Source organism: Delphinus delphis, chromosome 1, assembly GCF_949987515.2.
Source record: "Delphinus delphis chromosome 1, mDelDel1.2, whole genome shotgun sequence".
Lineage (NCBI taxonomy): Eukaryota > Metazoa > Chordata > Mammalia > Artiodactyla > Delphinidae > Delphinus > Delphinus delphis.
This window is the reverse complement of record NC_082683.1, coordinates 18,430,872-18,456,900: the sequence shown is the minus strand read 5'-3', so window position 1 is coordinate 18,456,900 and position 26,029 is coordinate 18,430,872. Positions and strand designations below refer to the sequence as shown.

The 26,029-nt window shown below is 39.7% G+C and overlaps 2 protein-coding genes across 3 annotated transcripts; one reads left to right on the top strand and one right to left on the bottom strand.

Moving 5' to 3' along the window:
* The first annotated feature begins 6,875 nt into the window (after nt 1-6,875).
* SRSF10 (serine and arginine rich splicing factor 10) lies at nt 6,876-21,804 on the top strand. 2 transcript variants are annotated; one of them, XM_060016121.2, is made up of 7 exons: nt 6,876-6,900; nt 6,984-7,118; nt 8,571-8,677; nt 12,234-12,335; nt 14,289-14,451; nt 14,664-14,717; nt 18,254-21,804. In XM_060016121.2, the coding sequence occupies exons 2-7, from the start codon at nt 7,054-7,056 to the stop codon at nt 18,312-18,314; spliced, it is 552 nt and encodes a 183-aa protein (XP_059872104.1). In that variant the 5' UTR covers nt 6,876-6,900; nt 6,984-7,053; the 3' UTR covers nt 18,315-21,804. The 2 variants fall into 2 exon arrangements, with proteins under 2 accessions (XP_059872104.1, XP_059872123.1); XM_060016140.2 differs by lacking the exons at nt 6,876-6,900; nt 6,984-7,118; nt 8,571-8,677; nt 18,254-21,804 and adding exons at nt 8,712-9,479; nt 14,848-18,247 and having other exon boundaries at nt 12,229-12,335.
* A 90-nt stretch (nt 21,805-21,894) lies between these two features.
* Nucleotides 21,895-26,029, bottom strand: PNRC2 (proline rich nuclear receptor coactivator 2). Its single transcript, XM_069540823.1, has 3 exons — nt 25,367-26,029; nt 24,306-24,473; nt 21,895-23,780 (listed from the first exon to the last, which is right to left on the bottom strand). Exons 2-3 carry the CDS (start codon nt 24,432-24,434, stop codon nt 23,532-23,534), a joined length of 378 nt encoding a protein of 125 aa, XP_069396924.1. The 5' UTR covers nt 24,435-24,473; nt 25,367-26,029; the 3' UTR covers nt 21,895-23,531.

The window sequence follows — 26,029 nt, the reverse complement described above, 5'->3', positions numbered from 1 at the left end:
AACATTCATGTCCAAATTTTTGTTCAAACACTGTTTTCAGTTCTTTGGAGTATATACACCAGGAGTGGAATTGCTGGGTATTTCTATGTTTATGTTCTATAGTAATTCTATGTTAAATTTATTGAGGAAGGGCCAAACTGTTTTCCACAGTGGCTGCACCATTCTACATTCCCACCAACAATGCACAAGGGTTCCATAGATTCACATTTTATTATGTGCTTTTGCGATGCGAGATGGTTCTGGCATGAATAAAACAGCCAAGTCCCTGCTTTGAAGAAGCTGACATTCAGGGACTTCCCTGGTGGTCCACTGGTTAAGACTCCATGCTCCCAATGCAGGGGACGTGGGTTCAATCCCTGGTGGGGGAACTAGATCCCACATGCATGCCGCAACTAAAGATCCCGCATGCCACAACTAAGACACAGTGCAGCCAAAATAAATAAATAATAAAATAAATAGGTAAATATAAATAAAAAGAAACATATTCAGCAGCGGGAGTCAGGTAATAAACAAGTAAATAAACATAAACCTTCTTTTGATTTTTTTTCAACTCTTTGAAAACATTAAGACCCATTCTTAGTACATGGGCCGTGCAAAAACAAGCTGCAAGCCAGACTTGGCCCGAGGGCTGTAGTTTTCTGACGCCTGATGTACATTCCCACTTACCAAGACTGACCTACCTAGCTGCTGCCAACCTGCCGCCAACCTGCCAGGTACAAAGATCAATGCTGAGCCCGGGATACGATGCCTCACGACTGCCAACCAACCCCTTCAGCAGGAAGAGATAGTGTTACTGTGATACCACAGGAGTTGAGAGGAATGCGTGTAGAACCCAGGTGATTCTGGGACTTCCCTGGTGGTCCAGTGGTTAAGACTCCAAGCTCCCAATGCAGGGGGCATGGGTTCAATCCCTGGTTGGGCAACTAAGATCCTGTATGCCGCATGGCACAGCCAAGAAAAAAGAACCCAGGTGATCTAGTCAGGTCTCTTCATATCACTTACTTGACAATTGTACTGCAGATGGACAAGTGCTGCAACCCTGACCTGAGAAGGACATGGTGACAAGGGGCTCAGACCACTACGGGTGAGCCATCAAGATTTGAAGAAGTGACATGAGCGTGAGGATAGCGGAGGCGGGACAAGATGGGTGTCAGCTGTGGCCCAAGAGCAGCTGCAGCTACGGAGCTGTAGTTCATCCCAAGAGCCTCCCTCTTCCAATTTTTCCCCTTAGTAGGAAAGACCCATGGGACCCATGAAGGAGATGCTCCCCAATAATGTCAGAATAAGGGGATCTGCATGAAGCAAGGCATGGACTTTAGCCATCATGTGAGTGTAACTGAGCAGGACCCTATGGGGCCTTCCTGGGACAGACTCCTCCCCCATATCCTCTGCTGTAGCTCCTCTGAAGTACCCAGGTAATAGTATCTCATGCATATTTCCTGAGTTTTTCAGATGCTAAAAACCACCACCAAATGCAAGAAATTAACTACCTGATGATCATGTGCATGTAGGCCTATCTAAGGATCAATCCCATCAACCAATCAGAGAATTGTGCATGAGCTGATGACGTACCCTGTGACCACCCTCTCCCTCACCTGGCCTTTAAAAATGATTTGCTGAAGCCCTTCGGGGAGTTCAGTGTTTGAGGGACACAAGCCACACATTCTCCTTTCATGGCTCAGCAGTAAACCTTTCTCTACTCCAAAGTCCAACATTTCGGTTTGTTTGGCCTCACTGTGGGTCAGGCACATGAACTCGGAACGTGAGTTCAGTAACAGAAGTGTGCCCGCTTAGGTCTCCCTTTCAAGAGTGACCTTCCCCCACCACGTGTGTTGTTAGCTAATAGCCTCAGCCACAGTGCCTTCAGGATCCAGTCCGAGAGCAGAAGACCAACGTCCCAGCTCAATCAGTTAGGCAGGTGAAGTTCCCTCTTACACAGCCTCTTTCAGACGTCCTATTCAGGTCTTGCATTGATTGGATGAAGGCTGCCCACGTTAGGGAGGACAACCTGCTTTACTCAGTCTACCTGTTCAAACGTTAATCTCATCCCAAAACATCTCCACAGACACACACAGAATGATGTTTGACCGAATGTCTGGCACCCCAAAGCTTAGTCAAGTTAACTATGTTTGTCTATTTGTGTGTTGTGCTTCAAACAGTCTCTGACTATAGGCTCAGTGACACTCATAAAAGGTATAGATACCTGTAAACAAGTTTTTTTACTCGGCCTATTGTTACTCTCTGGGACTGGATAGTAATTGATGGGCATCTTGGATGATATAAAACTAATCTGATTAAAATTAAGATAACTCAATTATGAACCATGTAAAACTAACCTAAAACTCAATTTTACAAATACTGTGTACCTCACTAGCTTAAGAGCTCCTTGAAAACACAGGAACTGTCTTAAATTACCTTTTATTCCCTCAGCCTTATATACTGTCAGAAAGCCTTATAATGTCTCAAAGGTTCAGTCTCTTCATCCGTAGAATGGGGATTAAATGATTAAATGAGATAGTGCAGATAAAATGATAAATACAGTATCTGGCATGTAGTTAGTTCTTATTCAGTGTTAGCTTTTATTATCATCATCATCATCATCATCACTGTTTCTACATAAATCAATTATGCTACAACCATGTAATGAAATGTACCCTTTTAATGTATCCACAACATCTTTCCTTTCCCTCTTCTTCCTTACAAACAGAATTCTAATTTTGTTGAGAATAAGAGTGGTTAGCCTCCCTTGATGATAGGGTTGGCTACAAGACTCAGTTCTGGCTAATTAAGTATAAGTGGGTATTGCTGTCTCCAACTTAATAAGTTCCTTGAGTGTGGGGGGTGGGTGGTGATTCAGCTAGCATATGCTTTTTGAACTTTGTCCTACTCTTTCTTTTTTTTTTTTGGACTGTAGACATGATGCCTGCAGCTCCAGCAGCCATCTTGTGACCATGAGGCAATTTGAGTCTAGAAGCCAGCACTAGGGATAACAGAGAAGAAAGAATGAAGGAGGAGCCTGGATATCCTGAAGCTGCCATACCAGTCCTGGACTCCCTATTCCTGACTTCTCATTATACAAAAAATAAATAAATAAGTAAGTAAATAAAATAAATAAATAAAATAAATAAGAAACTCTAATTTGTTTTGACCACTCTGTATACCTGTTTCCTCACCTATAAAATGGAAAGAATAATAGTAACCTAGCTCATAGGTTTGGAGTGAGAATTAAATGGGTTAATATATGTGACTTAAAATAACTGAAAACTATGAGCAGAATGACCTCTGAAAGTTGTAACATTCTGCTACTTCTTGAGCCATTTCTCTTGCTCTTTTGTGAGAAAAATGCCTGGCATTTAAGTGCTCAGTAATAAGTGTAAGCTAACATGATCAACATTATTATTATTTCAAGTTTTTGTTACAGGCAATTGAACCCAATTCATAACTGATACAGCAGTGATTAAAAACTATACCTATTGGGCTTCCCTGGTGGCGCTGTGGTTGAGAGTCCGCCTGCCAATGCAGGGGACACGGGTTCGTGCCCTGGTCCGCGAAGATCCCACATGCCGCGGAGCGGCTGGGCCCGTGAGCCATGGCCGCTGAGCCTGCGCGTCCGGAGCCTGTGCTCCGCAACGGGAGAAGCCACAACAGTGAAAGGCCCGCGTACCGCAAAAAACAAACAAACAAACAAAAACTATACCTATTAAAACTATCTAATGGCCAGGGAAGATAATTCTTTTTTTTAATTTATTATGTATTTTATTTATTTAGTTTTGGCTGCATTGGGTCTTTGTAGCTGCACGCAGGCTTTCTCTAGTTGCGGTGAGCAGGGGCTACTCTTCCTTGCAGTGCGCGGGCTTCCCCTTGCAATGGCTTCTCTTGCTGCCAAGCAGGGGCTCTAGGCACGCAGGCTCAGTAGTTGTGGCACATAGGCTTAGTTGTTCCACGGCATGTGGGATCTTCCCAGACCAGGGCTCGAGCCTATGTCCCCTGCATTGGCAGGCAGATTCTTAACCACTGTGCCACCAGGGAAGCCCCAGAAGATAATTCTTTATAAAATGTTTAGTGAGGAAGAAAACACATTATAAAACTGTATATATAGTATGACCCCAATTTAAACAATTATAGAAATGCTCAGAAATTCAGAAAAGTCTTAGAAGTAATTAGTTCTGAGTGGTATGATCACAGGTAATGTTTGTTGTCTTTATAGTTCATTTCCAAAATGTTAACAATAAACACAGGACATTTATTACTGGGAAAAATGTTATTTGAAGACATTAAAAAGTAGGCTAAGATACAACAAGTGATTTTTACCTTAAGCATATTCAAGGTAGCAATCCACATGCTAGAATAGATCATCTAAGGAATAAGATAAACAAGTATGTGCAGTAGTGGTGAATTCACCCACAGAGCAGAACTAGTGGGAGCCTGAGGTTAAAAGAAGAGTCTGTACATAGGTAAATTGATAATGTGTTTATGTATGTGCCCCAAAGTTTCTGACCCACAAGTAAGGAATGTCTAAAAGGGAACACTGAGTCCTCAGCCTGGGGAACTTGGCTTGCTGCCTACCCATTAGAGTTAGAAGGCATCTAGGAAACACCAGGCATGTCTTATTAAACGCATTTAAAGAGCAGGCTTCTAATTGATTGTTTGTTCATGGAGACAGAGGCAGTGCCGAGCACCATCCATGGCAATTGTCTGAATCAAACAGTTTTAGCAATAAAATTAAGCTTGATGTACTGACTCAAGGTTTTGGTTTTGTCTATGGAGACGGGCTCATACTTCCATGGCTTTAACACACAGAATTTGTCCCTGTGAGTCTCCCTCTAGCTAGCAGCACGGCCCTCTCAGGTGTGATGTTTGTACTATCACCCACAAATCAGGAAAGAGCTGTTTTAGGATCAAGGAAATTCATAGGTATATATTTTACACTCGGGTCTTACTTGTGCAATTCTGAGAACAGTACGCAAGGAAAGTGGTTTTCTGACATAAATCCCAATAAAACATAATTTCTTCAAGAAGAGGTGCAGTGCCAACAGACCGTTTTCAGAGATTAACATTTGGCTTTCAAAAAAATTACCAACCTTGGTATTGTGCTCGGAATGAAATACGGTGCTCTTAACCACACATGGCAGAACTTTTGTGAGGAAGTGTTTTACTTCCAAAATTCCTTGGTGTACCTCCCTCCCCACCTGCCTCACGCGCTCCCACTACCACCTGCAGCAGATTTAGAGTTTGGTAAACTGCCCAGCTCAAGCCCCAGCTGAGCGGTGCTTACTTTCTCTACTTTTCCCAGTATCATCTTTTTCAAGACTGGGATACTAAAGCACAAAAGATAAAGGGGCACTTGGTATGTGAGGCAGAAAGTGATTCCAGTGAGTAAATATTTGTACCTCACTTGCTCTTATTATTTCTCAAGGCATTATGAGTAATAATAATAATTGCTAACATTCTGGGCAGGCTTCAATGGCCGTGCCACCTGTGTAGTTGCACGGGACCCCACTCTCGGAAGAACCCTGCACTTGGCTTAGTGCTCTGCTATTGTCATCTTAATTTTTGAACGTCTTCATTTTGCACTGAGCCCCACAGATTATGTAGCCAGTCCGATTAACATTTATAGGGCACTCGCTATGCATCAGACTCTGCTCTAAACATTTATCCATATTAAAGTTGGGTGGAGTACCACCAAACTGAATTCATTTCCTCATTACTGAGGGTAATTTACAGGAGTCTGTTTTCTAGCCACTAAAAAGTGCTTAAATTAATTTGGGAGGGGGGAGTAAGGAAACACTTGTTCAGCAACTCTTCGTTTTAAAACAAAAGTTGTTTTTTTTTTTAAACTGTCACATTACTGTCTCTTTCATATCACAGATCTGCAATTACTTGTTGACCAGCTTGTTTCCTACGGAATCATAAGCTCCATGTTTTTCACCACTGAATTTACAAAATCTAACGTAATGTCTGACACATAATAGGTAATCGATAAATGTTTTAATAAACCAAGTGTCCAAAGCATCTTGGAAAATATAAACGTAGAAAAACAATGTCTCTCCTAAAGAGCACAACAGATTATCAAATCAATTGCTATGGATGCGGATTGATGCAAAAATAATGCTTTTTTGTCGTTTTGTAAAATAAAAGTTAATTTAAACAGTTCTTGAGCCCCTGCTATCTGCTTGGCAATGTGCTACATGCCAGAAGCATTCTAATAGATGGAGAAACACTGCAATACATGAACAATGCACACTCAGGAAGCCGTTAGCAACAAAGACAGCGTAGATGACAATGGAGACTAAGATGTGAGGTTTGCGTCCCATTTTGGTAGGGAACAGCCTTTAATGGGGAGAAAACCCCGTGGATGGGTGAAGGAAACAACCAAGAAAGGTGTACGCGAGGGGCGACCTGGGCAAAGGCGCTCAGGGAGTGAGTCCACCGCGTGCAGAAAGCACTGGGGAGGCAGGCCTATCTCTGCAAGGACACACACCTCCTTCCCTTTCACACTAACACGAGAGGCCGTAAATTCTTCTCTTGCCGATGTGAGATCTGATAAAAGCCAGGTTATAACATGGACCAGACAGGGGAAAGCCTGTCCCTCCGGATTATAATATTTAAAACTCAGTATAGTTTGTAAAAACTGTACAGTGTGGTGTACAGGTTAAAACATCTGCTTCCTGACTTGCGGGGGGGCGGTCAGGAGGGGAGAACGCGGTGCACGGGAGAAAAGGGCGGCAAAATAAAGCACTTAAGAAAGAAAGAGCGGGCTAGCGGGAGAAGGGGAGGCAGCTCAAGAAGCCAATGAATGAGATCTAGGCTGCAGCACGTACTCCCGCCGCCCGCATGCGCAGGCGCACGCCGCGTGATCTCGCGGGAAAGAACCATTGCAGGTCCCGGCGTTGCACTCAGGTAGGAGGTGGGGGGAGGCGGGAGTGAACTCTCGCGAGAAGAGGCGGTTGCTGTAGCGGAGCTCTCTGGCTGTGTGTCTCGAGGATCTGGCGCCGGAGCTGCGGACGGTTTGCTGAGCCCGTTAGTGTCCTTGCTGAGACCCACGCCGCCGTCATGTCCCGGTACCTGCGTCCCCCCAACACGTCTCTCTTCGTAAGAAACGTGGCGGACGATACCAGGTATGTACAGGGGAGGCACTCCGGGCCCAAGAGGGGAGGCCGCGGGCGCTCTGAGAGGACCGGTGTGGCGGCGGCGGCGCGCTGGGCCTGCGCCGGGGGAGGGGAAGGGGTGAAGATGGCGGGTCCCGCGCCGGCTTTCTGGCCCGAACTAGGCCGCGCAGCCGGCATAACCGCCGCGTGGGAACGAGGGCGGCGCCGCTGGTCCTCCCGGGCAGCCGCGGGAGAGCGGGCCGCGTGGCGGCGTTTCGGTCCCCTCCCCCTCCGCAGATGGGGGCCCCTTCCTTCCCGCTTCCTCTCCGGGCGTTCAGCCTCTGCCTCCACCGAACATCAGCTCCCCCCATTGATTTGAAGTTCACGTTCTTTGGGGTGCACGCCCCCTTGGCCCAGAATTTTTTTTTTTTCTAGTTAAAAAAAACTGCTCTGCAGTAAAATAACGGATCGGGGGAGGGGAGTGTGGCGAAGCATTTGTTACCCTTTTTGTTGTGTTTTATTTGCGATTTTTTTTTTTTTGGTGTTGTAGATGTTTGGATAAAGGGAATGTTGAGATTAAAGATATAAAATTCTTCCACTTAAATGGTACGAACTAGTTCTTCCCATTTCCGGGAAATACTGGCCACCCTTTGAAAACGGAGGTTTAGGAAGCCTCTACCATTAGGACGTTGATAGCTAAATTGGATTAACCTGGACCGTCCCTTTGTTCTCGCCAGTTCCCTTAATTGCTTGGAGTTGCCGTCAGACTTTTTTGAAGAGATCTTATCACAAGATGAGATTTACTGTTTAACAAATAATCACTCTACACACACAAATCAAAAAAAAATTAGGTAGCCTCGTATGATTTATATTTTTCTGTCTTTAAGTAGGGCAAGTAAGCAATAGTACTTACTGTAGCGTCTAGGAAACTTTCCCCTTTATGTCATATTGACATTTATTGAGGAATTATATATATTTGTGACTTTTATTTTTCAAAGCGTATCTACCATTAAGTGTGTAACCCTGTCGCTAAAATTTGGAGGTAAAATAAGTGCTTTGTATTTTTCAGAATACTAGAGTTGCTTTGATACTGTTTAAAAAAAAACATAGCAGTAGTTAAGTACAACTTAATGCTACTATACTATTTATGAAAAATGAAGGCTGTGGATAAAAGCAATAGAGATAAGTTGTAGTCAAGTTTCCTTAAATGTCTTTTCCTGTTGTTAAGGTTTTATTATAAACTGCGTTATTATCTTTCAGAATCTTGCATTCTGGCTTTTCTTTTTCAAAAAGACATTGTTGTATATTCTTACCGTTGGCTCTTGATGTTGAGATTTAGAAAGCTTGTTTGTTTCAGGTCACCCAGGAACATAGCACAGTCTCTTTCATTAATTGAGATATTACGGAAAGAAACCTATTTCTTACAAAGTAACTTTTAAAGGAGTGGACTTAAAAATTTGGCCTCTTTTTATGATGTTTTAGGTCTGAAGATTTACGACGCGAATTCGGTCGTTATGGTCCTATAGTTGATGTGTATGTTCCACTTGATTTCTACACTCGCCGTCCAAGAGGATTTGCATATGTTCAATATCCTTTCTTCAGATGGCTGATTAGTGAGGGGTGTTGAAGTTTGAAATTCAAGTTTTTGTAAGAGGTAACATCTAAAAAGTAGTTGTTTTTTTTTTGTCTTCTAATAAATGTTTTGTCTTCAATTTTTTCTAAGTTAATTCTGACTCACACATTGCTCTTACTATTTCTTAAAGTTGATCCAAAAACAGTAAAATATTTAAATTCCCATTCATGCTGCTGAAACTCAAATCAGTGATTATGTGATTTAAATCTGAATACACTCTGGTTGCTACCACCTTTAATGTAACTCAAAAGTTAATATGTTCTTGTGCTTAGCAATTAAAGTTTGGTATTCTTGTTTGTTAACTTGAATCACTTGATCAAAAACAAATTGTATAACAATGAGGTAAACTTCTTTAATATTGTCCCCTAATTTGCTGTCCTCTGTTGTTACCTCAGAGAATGTAAAGCTGTACAGTTATGGCGACCCCAAAGAGAAAGCATGAAAGAACCTTTAGAGTAGAGTTCAACACTTAAGGCAAGTAGACAAGCCAAAGACCTCTTAAGGATCAGGCTTGAAGAGAAGGGAGAGTTTGGGAAAAGAAAATATAAAGAAAAGCTGGAAGAAGGACAAGCCTAATGGGAGACAAAGCCTCGCTTTATCTACAAAAGGGGGAAAAGGTTGTTTTTCAAAGTTAAAGATAAAGCCATCTGTCATATTTGGCCAAGCATCTCATGACAAGTCCTTCTGACAAGCACTTAAAGAGTTAAAGGTCAAGATGAAGTTGAATGATGGCCAAGATTAAAGGAGTCATACCTGATGTATCCTACAGAATAACTATTTTCCTTTTTTTTTTTTTCTCCTCATGTTTTGTAAGCAGTTAATTTTCAAAATTATTCTGGTTTGGTCTAGTGACAAAACCTGTAACTTGATTTACATGGGCCTTTTTGATGTTGTGATGTGGTCTTGTATAAATGCACTCTCTCTTAGCTTGTGAAGTTAAAGTGTACCAGGATGTAATGTTGTTAAGCTTAAACTCAGCATATTTCTGTTTTGGACCAAGTGGTCCGGTGCCATAGCGTAGCAGGCAGTGCTCTTTGGAGTAGCATGAAGTTCTGGAGTCAGGCCGACTCCATAGAGCCATGCTTAGAGGGCACACAGGTGCATGCACTGGGGACTACTTAGAAATGGCTCTGGTGGTTTTCTAAGGTCAGATCCACTAGAGATACTGTCTGTTTATAGATTTTTTAAAAGGGCTGTTAGGGGCATGCACATAGTCCTAACATCTGAAACTTAGCTCTGTGAAACCTGCTGGCCCTGACTGCTTTAGCACATGTGATCAGTTGGCCCAGAATGGGTTGCAGAAGGCCTTATCTTTGGTATGGGTACGTAATCAGGATCTATGGGAAATTGTTCCTTGGCCCAGAGTTTCAGGTGACATTACTTCCTTCAGTGAGATCATCTCCTTGTGGCAACAAAGGTTTGGGCTGTGGACTTCAGGCTAGGAAAAATTCTTACTGCTTAAATTCAGTGGATCTCTTGAAACTTAGCAGAGTTCTAATGAGACTTAGGCGAAATGCCAAAAGCTGCTACTCCTGCAGGCCCAGTGATCAAGGACAGTTGTGGGAATTGGTTGCAAAGCTCTGTTACAGAGAGGATAAGAGGTATATCTGGCTTGGTTTAAAAAAAAAAGTAATGGTACATTCTGGCTTACAATGTGTTGGCCTGATTTTACCTGGTTTGGGGGTGGCCTGGGAACCAGGATCAGCAGTTTGAAGAGTATGTGATACTTGAGCCAGGAAAGAGTTAACCAAAGGAGTCTCAAGGTGAATTATAGCTATTTTTATACACAAAGTCTGTCTGTGGTCTTCAAGTAGTTAAAAAGAAATAGGTATCAGGATTTCGCAAAGACCCTGAGTACAGATTTCTCCGTAACTGGCATCAGAATGATATTTGACTGTCCCTGCTGTGGTCCTCTTTTCTATCTGACCCCATTCCCAGCTAGCTTTCTCTTAACAGGTCTGGTAGAACCTTGCCATGGTTCATCCAATCCCGGATTCTGTTTTTGAGGGTAGCCCCAGAGGATGATAGGCTCTCATAAATAATTTTTATACTTCTTGGTCTGAATCCTTTAAGAAGTTATTCTGTCTCTCAAAGTATCAAAGTAGTATACCCTTTAAATGAACTTGTTCTTTTCAGTTATTTTAGAGCCCAACTGCATTAACCTGGAGGGGTGGTTGATTATAGCGTTCAAGGTTCTAAACTCCCCGTCAACCTTTTTCTTTTCATGATGAAAACTTCGTGATTTAGGACTTGAGAAAAGCTCTCGTTCACTACACATAATAGCCTCAGAGAGAGAGAACTGGGACCCTGTTGTGTTCTTTAAGTCCTTCCAGAACAAAAAATAGGAAATCTAGTGAGGCAGACCTTTTAGTCTCTGGAGTAAAAGAATATTAATATCAGTCTTGAAGAGAGTATATCGCTTCAGGGATTTTTTTAATCAGCACTCAAGATCTGCACTCCTCTCAAATTTAAGAAATAGAAATGGACAAGTTAGAATAGTGAATTTTAGTACAGAATGAAAATCCACAGCCAAACCTAGCCTAGCTCCCCTTCAGAAGCTTTTATATCAAACACTGCTCTGAATATGTGCTTGGCTTCTGTTAGAATGGTGGTTTTAGGAAAGGAACTAAATTTAGTCAGAATAACTTTGTTTGGGGAGAACAAGGCAACAGCCTCTCAGATCAAAAATGGGTACCAGCGGTTCCTGCTTTAGGCTTATAAATACTATCTTGAAATTTCTCAAATTGAAAACCAGTCCCAAACGCACTTCACTTCGGGAAGCTTTATGTTCGGTGTCATGGTTAGGGCTTTCCAGTCCAGGAATCTTTAGAAATGGTCTGTTATTTCTTGGCAGCATGCTTTTATGGTCTGTGCATGGATATAATATGTCTTAAGTATTGCTTGACACTCTCTTGATATCTACAAGTGGCTGGTGTACCAGTCTTCCCAGTAAGGTATAATAAGGAAGACAGCTAAGTGAAATAATAATGTTAGATGTGTCTGAGAAAAATAGGAAGATTAATTTGAGGTTGATGCTTTCGTTTCTTGTAAGGTATATTCCGCTTGCTTACACAAGAACTATTGGCATTTTCTTTTTTTCATTTGAAACAAAAATAGAAAAACAGTTTTGGTTTTATTTTAAGCAATTTTTGCTTTAGCATACAAAATAAAATTGACATTTGTTTTTCTTTTTTGTCTTGTTTTGTAAAATTCTTAAAACTCAGGAAAATCTTCTGATGGGATTACTTGGTAGTTCAGCTGTAACAGGCCTTATTTCAGTAATAACTTCATAATATGTATTCATAAGTGTTTTCAAACTCATGCCTTACGGAGTCACAAGTGCTTTAATACTCTAAAGTGTTTATAGCTGAATCAACCAACCAGTTAGTGGGGTCTGGTTGATTTTCTAGAATAATATCGAGAGATTGTGAATTGTTCCAGACTTACCAACTGAACTTTCATTCATTATCAAAGTTTGCAAAACTTCCCAAGCCCCTTAACATTTAGCACATTTGAGGATGTTCGTGATGCAGAAGATGCTTTACATAATTTGGACAGAAAATGGATTTGTGGACGCCAAATTGAAATACAGTTTGCACAGGGGGATCGAAAGAGTAAGTACCTTTATGCCTATATGTAAAATGCATCATTTCTTTTTTTTTCTGCATATATATATATTTTTTTTACTTGGATTATAATTGCTTTACAAAGGTGTGTTGGTTTCTGCTGTATAACAGAGTGAATCAGCTATGTGTATGCATCTATCCCCTCCCTCTTGGGCCTCCCCCACCACCACCACCCCCATCCTACCCATCTAGGTCATCACAGAGCATTGAGCTGAGCTACCTGTGCTATACCACAGGTTCCCACTAGAGATGTGGATGGACCTAGAGTCTGTCATACAGAGTAAAGTAAGTCAGAAAGAGAAACACATGTATGTGGAACCTAGAAAAATCGTACAGATGAACCTGTTTGCAGGGCAGGAATAGAGATGCAAACATAGAGAATGGTCGTGTGGACACAAGAGGGGAAAGGGTGGAGGGTGGGATGAATTGGGAGGTTAGGTTTGACATAAATACAGATTTTTTTAATTTTATTTTTTCAGCCGATTTATTTATTTTTGGCTGCTTTGGGTCTTTGTTGCTGCGCGTGGGCTTTCTCTAGTTGCGGTGCGTGGGTTTCTCATTGCGGTGGCTTCTCTTGCGGAGCACGGGCTCTGGGCACACCGGCTTCAGTAGTTGTGGCACGCGGAAATACATCATATTTATACAAATTGTTCTGAGAGTGCTTCTTGGAAGTATTGTGCAATATGTCTCTCTGTTCAAAACCCAGAAAGATAGTTTTTGGGAAGATAGAGTATCTTGAATACTTTGCAGAATTTCAGGGTAGACAAACGACTTAGAATGCAGCGATCAGAATGCCTGAGATATGTTTGGACTCTTTAAGAAGGTAGATCAGTACCATCAGCTGTGGCATGTTTAATATACTAAGAGTGGAATTGAAAAGAATAAACTTTGGAAAGTTTTGGTTCTCTTGAGCCATTTCCCTTCTGCATAAAGATCATCAAGGTGTAATTGGGTAATTATGTAGGTGCCTGGCTGTAGAAATGAACAGATAGACTGGGAAAGACTATATAGATTAAATTTAGAAAAGATTTTCTATTAGTACTTGGTTTTTATTAATAATGCAGGCATACACCAGGTGTTGGCTGCATGCTAATGAGGCATAAGTACAGGCTTTGGGGTCAGATACACCTGGGTTTGAATTCTGGCTCAACTGTTATGTTTCCTTAGGCAAGATATTAAAAGATAGAGATTAAAATAACTGCTGGAAGAAAAAAAAAGCTGCTAAAGAGAGAGGGAGTACTTAGGTAGACACAAGCTGTTGGTGATTCTCTAGTTCTTGGGTTGAATGATAGGTTCCTGGGTAGTCAGTGTTATTTATACATTCATACACATATGCATAAAGTATCTGCTTCATAGGATTGAATGAGATAACATAAGGATTGAGGACTGTCCGGGGTGTGGGTGTGTCTAAGGCATTCGACAAGTGTTAGTTTTCTTCTGCTTTTCTTTGTCACGGTTTCTCAGAACTGTATGACTATATATTATTGCGTTTTGGCACTACATATCATTCGTAGGCCACCATTAAGTATTTTGTTATTGTTAATTTTGTTCCTACTGAATGGAAACCATGGTAGGATAATTCCAAATTAGCATATGGTTCAAAAGTCATTTGTATTTTAATTTGGAATTTTAAAAATACTTTCATGGTATATTTTCCTAATGTCCAAGTAGTTGGCATATTTTTGGACAACAAACTAGATGTGAGAGGTCTTTGAAAAAACAAAATAGTTGGGGAGATATTTGAGGGTATCATTTTTAACATAAAACAGTCTTCTGATAGACTTGCTTGAAAGTAAATACCTTTTCCAAGATTAACATTCACAAGTAGCCACAGATTTGGAAACATAAAGGAAGGAGATGCAGGAATTTTTCCTATAATTTGGAGGCTTAAATACTACGTTTTTAATGTTTGTAAATATTTCTGTTCTATGTATTTCATAGCTCCAAATCAGATGAAAGCCAAGGAAGGGAGGAATGTGTATAGTTCTTCACGCTATGATGACTATGACAGATATAGACGTTCTAGAAGCCGAAGTTATGAAAGAAGGAGATCAAGAAGTCGTTCCTTTGATTACAACTATAGAAGATCTTATAGCCCTAGAAAGTAAGTGATGTGTACCACAGAAAAGATTTAGTTTGTTGGCCTTTAATTTTTTAAAATCTTCTTGTATACTTTTAATTATGTATATTGTATGCTTCATTGAGACTAAAAATATTTTTAGTGCTTTATTTTAAAAGTTTTATGGTTCATTTTTTTAATTAGAAACCTGTAAATAGACATGTGTCACTGTTTGCTTTTTCTGATGTACTTTTTAGCAGTAGACCGACTGGAAGACCACGGCGTAGCAGAAGCCATTCCGACAATGATAGGTAAATAACTTTGCTTTGAAAAAGACTATACATATCAATTTCAGAGTGAACTTTTGCTCTAAAAATAACAAATTTGATTAATATAGAATCTAATTTTTACTCTAATTGTATCTCTCCTCTGTTTTGAAAGATTCAAACACCGAAATCGATCTTTTTCAAGATCTAAATCCAATTCAAGATCACGGTCCAAGTCCCAGCCCAAGAAAGAAATGAAGGCTAAATCACGTTCTAGGTCTGCATCTCACACCAAAACTAGAGGCACCTCTAAAACAGATTCCAAAACACATTATAAGTCTGGCTCAAGATATGAAAAGGAATCAAGGAAAAAAGAACCACCTAGATCCAAATCTCAGTCAAGATCACAGTCTAGGTCTAGGTCAAAATCTAGATCAAGGTCTTGGACTAGTCCTAAGTCCAGTGGCCACTGATAGTATAAACCATGATATTTTTAGGCATGTATCATTCATTTACTCTCATAGTTTGGTTTACTTAAATTATCAGGAATACAATGTTGCAATGATGCTTAAAAAAACACTTGTCAGTTTTCCCTGTACCAGGCAATGGTTATTATTAAAATGATATGCTGTTGAGAAGCCACTCTTAAGAGTCCAGTTTGTTTAATGTTATGGGCAGCTACCAATTTGTGGTGTCTCTGTATATTTTTGTAAAGATTCTCATTTTTTAATGCTTGAGGTATTGGTGAAAAGATGTTGGTTGACCATAATTTGCAACATTGTCTTATTAAAAATAAACTTTCATATCCATATTTGGTAGAACTGTTAACCTAGAAATGTAGCTTGCTAATCAGGTAGAATGATACAAAAGTGAAGTTGTAGCCACCGTACAACACTGACCCGACTAGACACATTTAGGTTCAGGGTGGACCTTTTTGTCTTGTCAAGGTGTCGAGACCCACGATGATAATTTATGGCACAGTGTGGAATAGTTCTTTTGTTAACCCCACTGTCTCGGGGAATGACGCCAACTGGGTTAAGTAGCATTTTCAGGGAGATGGCGTTTTTGATTGAAACACGGAGCCTTCACTTTTCTGGTTTCTGTGAAGATTTGGAACCATACAAACATCGGAAAAACCCACCTTAAAATTTGGGCAGGTTGATGATGGCAGAAATAATTTTAAGGGGAAAAGAATGCTCTTATGCAGTTACTCTAAACTTTAAGGAGCATTGTTGACCATAATATTGCTTAGTTTTCTCACTGCTGTTAAAAGCAAGTAAAGTGTTTTCAAAGTAGGTTTTGTTTGTGTGTGCGCATAGTGTAAAAGGACTGAATTTTGATACTTAAAGCACTTGGTGTGTGCATTTGTATCAAAATTTGCCCATATCTTTATGAAGGAGGCTTGTTCTTCACGCCTCAGTTTATTTAATGTGAGGCAAGTAAAAAGACAACACTCCCATTCTACGTGATTCTGTGGTGCCATGAGATTTTAAATAATTCTGGAAAAAACTAATTTTAAGGAAGTCACATCTCTTGAGGTTTTGCCTGATTATCCATGTAGTACCTGATGAAAATAATACCCTAACTCTTTATAATTTCTAACATCTCTCTGCGAGACCATTTGGGGGCAATAAAAAGTGACTTGACGTGTCCAATCTCATTTCAGAATAAAAGCTGGCATCCTTAAAATTTTTAGATTGCTTGCTTACAGGCATAATAAGTAAGAAATATTTTAGGGAAACCATTCCTTTTAGAGGATTACTTTTTTCAATTTTGGTTTTAGTAATCTAGGCCTTGCCTGTAAAGAACAAAAGGTGGTTTTTAAATACTGTTTGTGGAATGTGTTTAAAGGATTGATTCTAGAACCTTTGTATATTTGATAGTATTTCTAACTTTCATTTCTTTACTGTTTGCAGTTAATGTTCATGTTCTGCTATGCAATCATTTATATGCACGTTTCTTTAATTTTTTTAGATTTTCCTGGATGTATAGTTTAAACAACAAAAAGTCTATTTAAAACTGTAGCAGTAGTTTGCAGTTCTAGCAAAGAGGAAAGTTGTGGGGTTAAACTTTGTATTTTCTTTCTTATAGAAGCTTCTAAAAAGGTATTTTTATATGTTCTTTTTAACAAATATTGTGTACAACCTTTAAAACATCAATGTTTGGATCAAAACAAGACCCAGCTTATTTTCTGCTTGCTGTAAATTAAGCAAACATGCTATAATAAAAACAAAATGAAGGAAATAATGATTAACTGGAATTATTATAGTTTTGAATGAGATTATACAATAACAACGGATTTAGGAATATTTTAAATCAGTGTTGCACTAGGCACAGGTTTTACTTTGGAAATGATAGAACCTGCCAGAAAGGTACATCTTTTACGTAGTACTTAAAAATTCCTTATGTAATGTCAGAGTTGTTTCATTATTGCTTATTAAACCCCTTGGGTTAAATAACAGAGGTTATTGGTAGTGTTAAGATACGCATTAAAATGAAATTTGAGTTAGCTAATTTTAAGTTTATATTTTCATTATTAGATGGACCAATAATTCTACTCTTCCCCATCCTAAACAAGATGGATTGGGCCTTATGTTTATGGCGTGATTTGAAATATTTTTGCATTGAATGTTCGTGAGCACTTAATATTAAGTGATAATCACTGTGGGGAACTGGTTTAGGTGTTTTGTGGTTTGAGTTCAAGCTGCTTTATAATGACAAGTATAGCTGATATTTATTGAGTATTTATGATGTGCCAGACACTGTTCTGAAAGCTTTATGTGTTAACTCATTTACTCATCACGAGACCCTATGAGAAAGATACTTTTATTTTCTCGTGTAACAGATGATAAGGAAATGGAGGCACAAAGAAAAAGCAGTAAAAGGCAGATCCAGGATTTGAGCTCAGCCGGATCCTTAGATGTTTTTTTTTTTAAATGGACTGTAATTAGAGTAGATTGGGGAAATAGCCCGTTTAATTTTTCTGTCTGTATAGAATTAGAAGTAGTGGTTTCGTTTTTATTTTTTACTTGTGTCACTTATTTTTAGACTCATGCTGTTTTCTTGAGAACCTTATATGTTATTTCTAAAGTGACATACCTAAATAACATAGCTTCAAAGGGACTATTTTATAGTTGAACCCATGATAGATAGGATCCTACTGATACTTAAGGATCCTTATACAGGGCTTTAATATTGGGTTACATAGTTGAGTTCCATAATTATTGAGTATCTACTGTGTGTCTGGCACGGCTCAGTATTGGAGTAGAACATATCAAGACTCAAGTGAGAGCTGACACTTCACCTCTCTTTTTGCTTAAGATCTCTGCATTTTTTTTTTTTTTGAAGCCAAGTAAGCAAGAAGAATAATGACAGATAATGCTTCAGTGAGAAAGGAAAGGTGCTACATAGAGTATGAGCTGTTAAGTTACAACCCAGGGAAAAGACCTGGGAACTATTATACTATTCTCTTGAAAATTTGGCCCTGTAAGCTGCTACATCCAGTTCAACTAACAAAATCCTGTATACCACAGAGAAGAATAAAGAAAACCAAACTGACAAACATCCTTCTTTTATTTAAGACCAAACTGCAGCTGGAATACCCAGTACAGTTCTGCTTACTACACTTCAAGAAAGATCTGAGAAAGCGGAAAAAGAACCAAAGAAGGGCAGTTCAAGCGACCAAAGGGTGGGTGGAAGGTGCTGCAGTATGAATACTGTACGAATATTTTGACTCTGGTCTGAAAAGATAAAAGAATGTTATCGAAACTACATGGAATAATTGAAGTCCCTTCAAGTTTGAAAGTAAGCCTTTTAGGACAAATAAAAGGAAATTCAACTTTGTACTTGTGGAAACTAATCCCTAAATCTGAATAGGTTTATATTGATTCATGGGTAACAGGTCCATGTTAAATTGGAAACTAGGATGTTTGAATATCAAGGAAGACAGCCATAGTCTCTTACAGTGCCTCTATTGGTCTGTCTCAAACTGAATTGGGTGAGAAAAGGTATGGTCCAATATAAACTTGCTTATCTCTTAAAGTCAGTTCTGTTTTTGCTATTGGCAAATCTTGCCTTTGTTTATTCCAGTGCCAGTGTTTTCTGCTTAATGGTTTGCTTTGTTGGCATCTGAGTTTCCTTACTTGTATGCCACATGCGGTTTACATCTTCCTTAAACACTCTCCCACATAAATTCCAATTATACTTGACATCCAGCTAAGAGGGTCCATCTCTTCTCACCTCTTTCCTAGTCAGTATATTCAGCAAACATTTACTGAGCCCTTACTGTGGGCAAAAATTGTACTGGGTAATTGGGGAGAAAAATAGATAAAATTCACTTATTCAATAAATGTCTACTGAGCACAATCTAGTGAATCATTACAGTGTGGCCTCACTGTTTTGTTTGAGGTGTATTATTCATAACTATTTTACACCATTTATATCCTATGTAATTATAAAACCCAATATACTATCAAATATAAGTAATTTTGTGGTTATTTGCCATTTAAAAGTATCCAGTATTTGTTTTCATCCCATTAATACAAATAATGAAAAAATGATATGTTTTAATCTGTAATAAACTGATTTATTGTGCAGTGACTGTAATATACTAGAGTTATATATAATTGTTAACTCTGCCTCCTCAAACACGTTAGGAAACAATCCCCAAAAATATTTAACTTTGCATCAGATGTAAAGGAGACTCTGGGTGCTATAATTAGATTATTTTGAGGCAGATAGCTGTTATTCCCAACTGATTTAGTATGTTCTGTAATTGAGAAAATGTTCACCAAATATACTTTCTAGCGATTTACATGTACATTTTATAGGGGACATGTTCTGTGTATAGTGAATAAATAACTTTTATAGTATCACAAAATGTTTTGGATTCCTTAGTTCCTTATTAGGATATGAAGTTTATCTATACATTGATTTCATCACTTGCATATTTGGTTTTTGTCTTTATTTCTGCCACATTTAAAACTTTGTGTAAAGTTACTCATCTAAAAATACAGACGTGTTTAAGCCTTTAATTTATAAAGATTTTGAAAATATAGCAGAATATACCTAAGGGAGATATGAAACGGAGGTATTTTTACCCGTTTTAATTTTTCAAACTTGCCCGAGATCACACAGCAAGTAAGTGGCAGATACTAGATAAGTGTCCAAGGTTTTTCATTTGGTTCATCTTCTTTTTTCTTTTTTACAAATGGGGAAATTTTATAACAATACAATTAATATAATGGAATCTAGAGTTCACTTAGAGGGAAGATTTAATAGATTTATGAAAATTATTTAATTACAAAAAGTATTTGTAACCTTCTTGGATGGAAAAGGGGTTAAATGTAATCTAAGATCTCAACAGCTGTTGACTCACTTTCCAGCCTGGCTTTCCAAATTTCAATCTCGTGTTGCATTTTGACCATATTCCTGTTTACAAAATCCTGAGATAATTTTGAAGGGGAGGCTGTGACAGGAATAAAGTAAGTGTTCAACTAGGTGGTCTATCAGAGCTTTTAGGAGTCCCAGGAGTGAATTGTCCTCACTGATGAAAGAAGTCAGCAACCTTTCCATCTTCAACTACTGACATCTATAAGACATAGCTAGCTGCTATGGAAAAGGATCTTTTTTGGGGGGGTTTCCCTTTGTCCCTTCCTCCAGCAGTGTCAGTTACGTTTATTGTGTTGCTTCTATGTATTCCTAACAGTTGTTTCACCCTTATGTTAAAGATGGGGGATTCCTTTTTTATTTGGAGTACAAAGCAAGGCATGTAAATTCATTTTGTTGATAATTGACAGAGTAGTTTGTAAAGAAGTAAAAGGCCTTTGTGTCGTTTGTTGTAGAGCACATCTCTGAATGCTAGATAATTAAATAAACTGGTCTAGGATCCAAAAAATCTTGGATTTTTTTTTTTTTTTTTTAGGTTTAGTTCTGCCTGACAGATTTGTGGCTCAGTAGGCTTTCCTCATTTGTGTAAGAGGTTTGAGATGTACTCTATCCCACTTGGTTTACGAAGTAATTGCCTATGAGACAATTAAACACTAGAAAACTAGTGTTTTCCTTCAGTTATTTTCCACCTTGTGCTTCTGGGATGAAGAGAATTTACCAGAACTGAAGTGTAAAGATAGGTTATGGGCTCAAGATTCCATTGTACTATATACGCTGCCATCAAAAAGGTATGACAAGTTTAAATTGTAACACTGACAAGGCTCATGCTATGGCTGACTGCAGCCCTACAGGGTAGATGAGCTCTAACAACTTTTTGGTTCTTACAAGTACGATTTGAGAAATTCGTGTCAACCATACTTCCTGTACGCTAACCATAACTTTATTAGTACCTTTCTAAGGTATGAGATATAAAATACGATTATTAACTTTTTAAGTTAACCGTAGCTATTAAAAATTTTTGTAGTTAAAGCCAATGTGCTCTTAATTCTCTGAACACTTTTACCACTGGAGTCAGTCCCAAACCAGAAATCTAGTATATACTGTATTTACATGTATACATCAAAACCTAACATAAAGATGCTTGGGATGAAAATTGTTGAATCGAGCGGGATTCCAGTGCAGTACTGCAAAGAACTGGGCAATTCTTGCCACTGTTAATAGAAATTACACTGGGAATAAACAGGAAAAAAAGACTCATTATTTCTGCCAAATCAATTTCTTCCGACAGTTTGCATGAGAAAATACAACCTGGCTCTGGGATTCACTGCTTGCTTAGTGTAGAAATTAAAAGATTTTTCTTGAACTAGTTTGAGTTATCCTATCATTTGGAACGTATTTTAGAAAGCCAGTTTAGTTCTTGGGTCTTTTCTCTCCTCCAAGGTCCCCTTGTGAAAATTGTTTATAGAAAAAAAAATTTGCAGAATTTCTCAAATTGACAAGAACTCTTGTGTTTACCGAAGTCATCTTAAAATGTAGAAGAGGGAGACAGGCGATTACACCTGCTTTACTCAATTTGGTATGAGATGAATTCAGAAGCTTTATGTAAATTTCCAAAGTAATATTCTGTGGCCTTTTACTGTTAGCCCTGCTGGGAGGAGGAAGCCACAGTTGCTTTAACTGTATAGCTGCTAATCCAAATGTCTATTATCAGTTAGCAAATTGGTTGCCTCTTAAAACCAACGGTCCTACTGTTATTTCAGTAGGATTAATTATGTGCATTCTAAGATTACATGGTCGTAACAATTTTTTATACAATAAAAAGAAGACACGGGAAAAAGCAATTTTATTTTTTAATTTCATGCTTCAAATTCCTGTATGTACATTAAGTACTATTATATAAACTTGTCTTTTATCATTATTTGATATGGGCAATATTATCTCACCTGAATTTGGAGAAATACAACTTACCCATTCTGCTTAAAAGTATCAAAAAAGCTGCCAAATGAGAGAAGAGGGCACCTACACTCATTCTAAATAGACCCCCCACACACACACTTTCCTTTTAATTTACTACTGAGTTGGCTGTTATAATTAGCGCTTATCTTTAAGATAAGCAAAACATGTTATCATGGTATTAGGCAAGAAATTGCATCTTTTGCAATGAGTGGTCCCCTGGGTTGTACCTGTTGACCAAAAAAAACCCCACTGGCATTGTACACTATACTCATAGGTTACACAAATTGTTAAAAGCCAAAATTAATCTTTTAAGGTAAGAGGAACCCCTTAATAGTTAATCTTTGGGCTTAAGAAATTAAAATAATCCCATACTGCATTTCACATCTCTCAAAAATAGGAAGTGTTTTAGCAGCTTAAAACCTACCTTTTCAGTTATATAAAACTTCTTACACTAGGATTTACTTTGAAATATAGTTTACAGCAAGATCAATTATAGTATACATACAGTGGCACTTTAGCACAAGGGCAAACTTTAAAAACAAGGTTTTTTTGGACCTTTAAAATTAGGCCATAGTATAAAAAGAGTCCATGTCTTACATTCAGCAAATTCATACTAAAATATTCTATTTTTGTAGGATAAACGCCAACAAAACTTTACATATGCTACAAGTTTATTACATGTATTTACATGGCTCTTTCCTAGATACGTAAAACTTTCACATTATATAGCTCCCAACTTTAAACAAGCTTTGCAGGGATGATTTGAAGCCAGATCACTGTAAGAATAGCTTGTGCAGTGCCATAATACTAAAATGTATTCTGAAAGCTACTCGGTGAACACCGAATACTATTTCTATATAAAATGGTTTCGGTGCATTTGTTGGCAGACACCTATCCACTGCATGTCAGTTACAGGGACAATGGGGTGTACTGTTTCATTCTAAATAGCCCCTAGTGCCCTTTCCGCATTCCCCACCATACAGTTCACTAAAATACAACTATACTCTAAAAAAAATTCACATTTTCTTTTGGCAGTGCATCAGATTGTTGGCATATTACTGGTTTAGGACATTAAACTTTCAAATATTCAGCTAGTTTTCAACCCCTGTATGTCTTAACTGGATGCTTACAATCACATTTGCCAGATCTCAACAAGTCACTCTGCTGATCCGTGAATGATAATCTTAAATTACTATTTTCCCCCAACAGGCAATAGAAAAAGTTGATTCCTTTACCATTCCCCAAATCTAAACTTGACTGGTTTCACTTGAATGGTTACTCAATTGAGAACACTTAGTATTGATATGAAGTACAATTATCAATAATTTAGTTATTTTAACTTGCACTGATTCTACCATCACAGTGCACATAACACACAAAACAGTTAAGTCTGATTATATTTTCTACATTAATTAGCAGTTTTACAGATTAAATTCCCTAGTGAATTTGGTCTGAGACAATTGCCAATTATCCTTAAATATGACTAAATTTAAACACATAATACTTTATCTCATTTTACACCTGTACTTTAAGTAACGTTTTAAGTTGAAATGTCATTATTTCTTTATCAGAAGGATTAAAGGAAACAGGAACCCAGTGGCTTGGTGGTTTAGGAAGAACACTTGGTGATGGCGGCTCACTAAATTTGGCTCCAGCATAGTTCTGATTAGTTTGAGACTTAAAAAGTAAGGTGGGACTTGATAAGCTAGAGTTCCAGTTTTGATTATTTGGAAAATTTTTGTTCTTCCCCCCACTTTGCATGGCCTGCCATGCAGCTGCTGATGAATTATAAGTATGTCCTCTTTCCTTTTTCTTATGAACAATCTTCATCTGGGAATTCTGATCCTTGGTCTTCTGTCTACTAAGCTGTTGTTGGTTCTTACTAACATTTCTAGACTGAGGGGCTGGAATGTTATACCTCTCTCCACCACCCATCTTCAGCTTCTTTGTCACCTGTAAGTGAATGTAAACAGAATATTGAGTAGAATTCCACTTCAAATAGTTCAAAACTTTAAGAAACTTCAGTAGCTCCAATTTGTAACTCCAGAAATCTTGGGCAAGACCCAAATATGTGCTATTCGGCTGCTTCAACTTCACTATACTGTTCACACTTCATTACATGCACTTTATTATACCTTCCTAAGAACAGTGAGCTTATCCACAATTCTGAATAATCCTCTATTTAAAAATAAAAACAGTTTAGGATGAGTCCATCATAAAATGCCCCATTACAACGGGAAGGTTTTGATACCTTTCAGTCTGCTTTTCAGATTGCAGGATTTCCACCACCTGTCCTCTTCCTTGCTGCCACGCCCAGGATAATAGATGTTGCTTTCTGATAGATCCTTTCCTTTGTCTCAATACAGAAGTTTTCATGGGCCGATCTGCTGAGTTCAGCCTAGGAGCTGAGGCCAACATCTGAGTCTCCTCAGCACACAAGTTTGAGAGAAGTCTTAGCTAGAAAAGCAAATATTTCATTATTTCAATTCAAAAACACAGGAGAAAGTGATCCTTTATATTTACTACATAAATAGTGACTACTTCCTGAACTAAAAGGCAGAAAATAAAGTCTCTAAAGATGGCTTTGACCTTGTAACTGTCATCATTTAAATACCCTCGAGATCCAGGAAACCCTGAGGAATCTGGGGAGGGATGTCCGCCAAATCCCGCAACAAGTTGCATCTTTTTCCTAGGAACCTTTCAGATTCTCACACGGATTTTGTGACCAAAATGTTAAACCACGGAAGCATTAACTTTTACAGCCATGCCAAGAAATGGGCTTAAAATCTTTACTAAAGACCATGTTTTGAAAGTCCCACAGAATTTCCCAGTCTTTGGACACATCACATATCTGTTTTCACAAAACCTCCTCTCCCAACGTGTCTACGTCATGCAGCTCTTCCTTTGGATATGAACTCTTGACTCCTCCCCGTCTTAAAATAAGTTTCACAAGCCGTAACAAGCGAAGTCAGTTCTTAAATACAAAAAAATGCCTCCCTATCGTGAACATTAAACATTCGAGATTTCATTTGATATTCCAAGAAACCAAGTTACCGAACAAATAAGAAGCCCTCTTCTTTTCGAAAAGGTGAGCGGCCCTTCCAGACTATGTTAACAGCCCTAAAGAAATTAGTTCCCGGATCGTGAGTCATTCCCAACGCGAGCCCGGAAAGTTCGGTTCTGCCGACGGCGCTGGGCTTCCGAGCGGCTCAGCGTTCCTCGAGCCCGGCCCGGGAACCCGCTCCTCCGGGCCGCTAGCGCCCGCCCGGCCTCGGATCTCGCCTCCTTCCCCCAACAATGGGGAGCGCGGCCGCCAACATGGCCGCACCCGCCGCGCCGCCGCCACTCACCGACTTCGAACCCGGGACTACGGCGGCGGCGGCTCCTGCTCGGCGTCGAAGCCCCCTCCCCTTCCAGGGAGCGACGAGGCACGGAACGAGCGAAGCCCACGAGCACCGATGAGACAGCTGCAGGCCACCTCAGCGTCCCGACCGACCTTCCCCTTCTGCCTCTACCGACAAAATGGAGGCGGCGGTGAGCGCTAGAGCGGGGCCGGGGGGCGCGGCGGCCAATCAAAACACGCCTTTGCGCGGCCCGGCCAATGATACGTGGGCCGCCGCCTGTTGCTGAGGCCCGACGGGGCCGGGGGAGGGGAGGTGGTTGCGGCCGAGGGTTTGAAATCCTCCCCGAGAAGAGCATGTCGGGAACAACTGCCGCGGCACCGGCTGCCGTTCCTCCGCCGGCTACCGGGTGACACCGGCCTCTCCCGGAGGTGCCCGCCCGGCCTCGCCCGGCACTTACAGAACACGGCCAACGCAACCCCCTCGTGGCGACTCCGGGGCCCGAGGCCGGCGCGCCGGGGAAGGGGCGTCAGCCGCACGCCCGGGCAGCGGCTTTCACCCGGGCTGCCCGGCTCGCGGGGCCCGCGGCCCTTGGAACCCAATGGTTCCCCGCCGTGGGGAGTCAGCTAAGGGGCTTTGAGTTCCCGAGTTAAGTTCACCGAGTCGTGTACT

Coding starts and splice junctions, on each gene's coding strand:
- SRSF10 (XM_060016121.2), top strand. CDS start 7,054: ATGTCCCGGTACCTGCGTCCCCCCAACACGTCTCTCTTCGTAAGAAAC. Junction 7,119..8,570: donor AACGTGGCGGACGATACCAG/GTATGTACAGGG, acceptor ATGATGTTTTAG/GTCTGAAGATTTACGACGCG. Junction 14,718..18,253: donor AGCCATTCCGACAATGATAG/GTAAATAACTTT, acceptor CTTTTATTTAAG/ACCAAACTGCAGCTGGAATA.
- PNRC2 (XM_069540823.1), bottom strand. CDS start 24,434: ATGTTGGCCTCAGCTCCTAGGCTGAACTCAGCAGATCGGCCCATGAAA. Junction 23,781..24,305: donor GGCAGCAAGGAAGAGGACAG/GTGGTGGAAATC, acceptor GCTGCATGGCAG/GCCATGCAAAGTGGGGGGAA.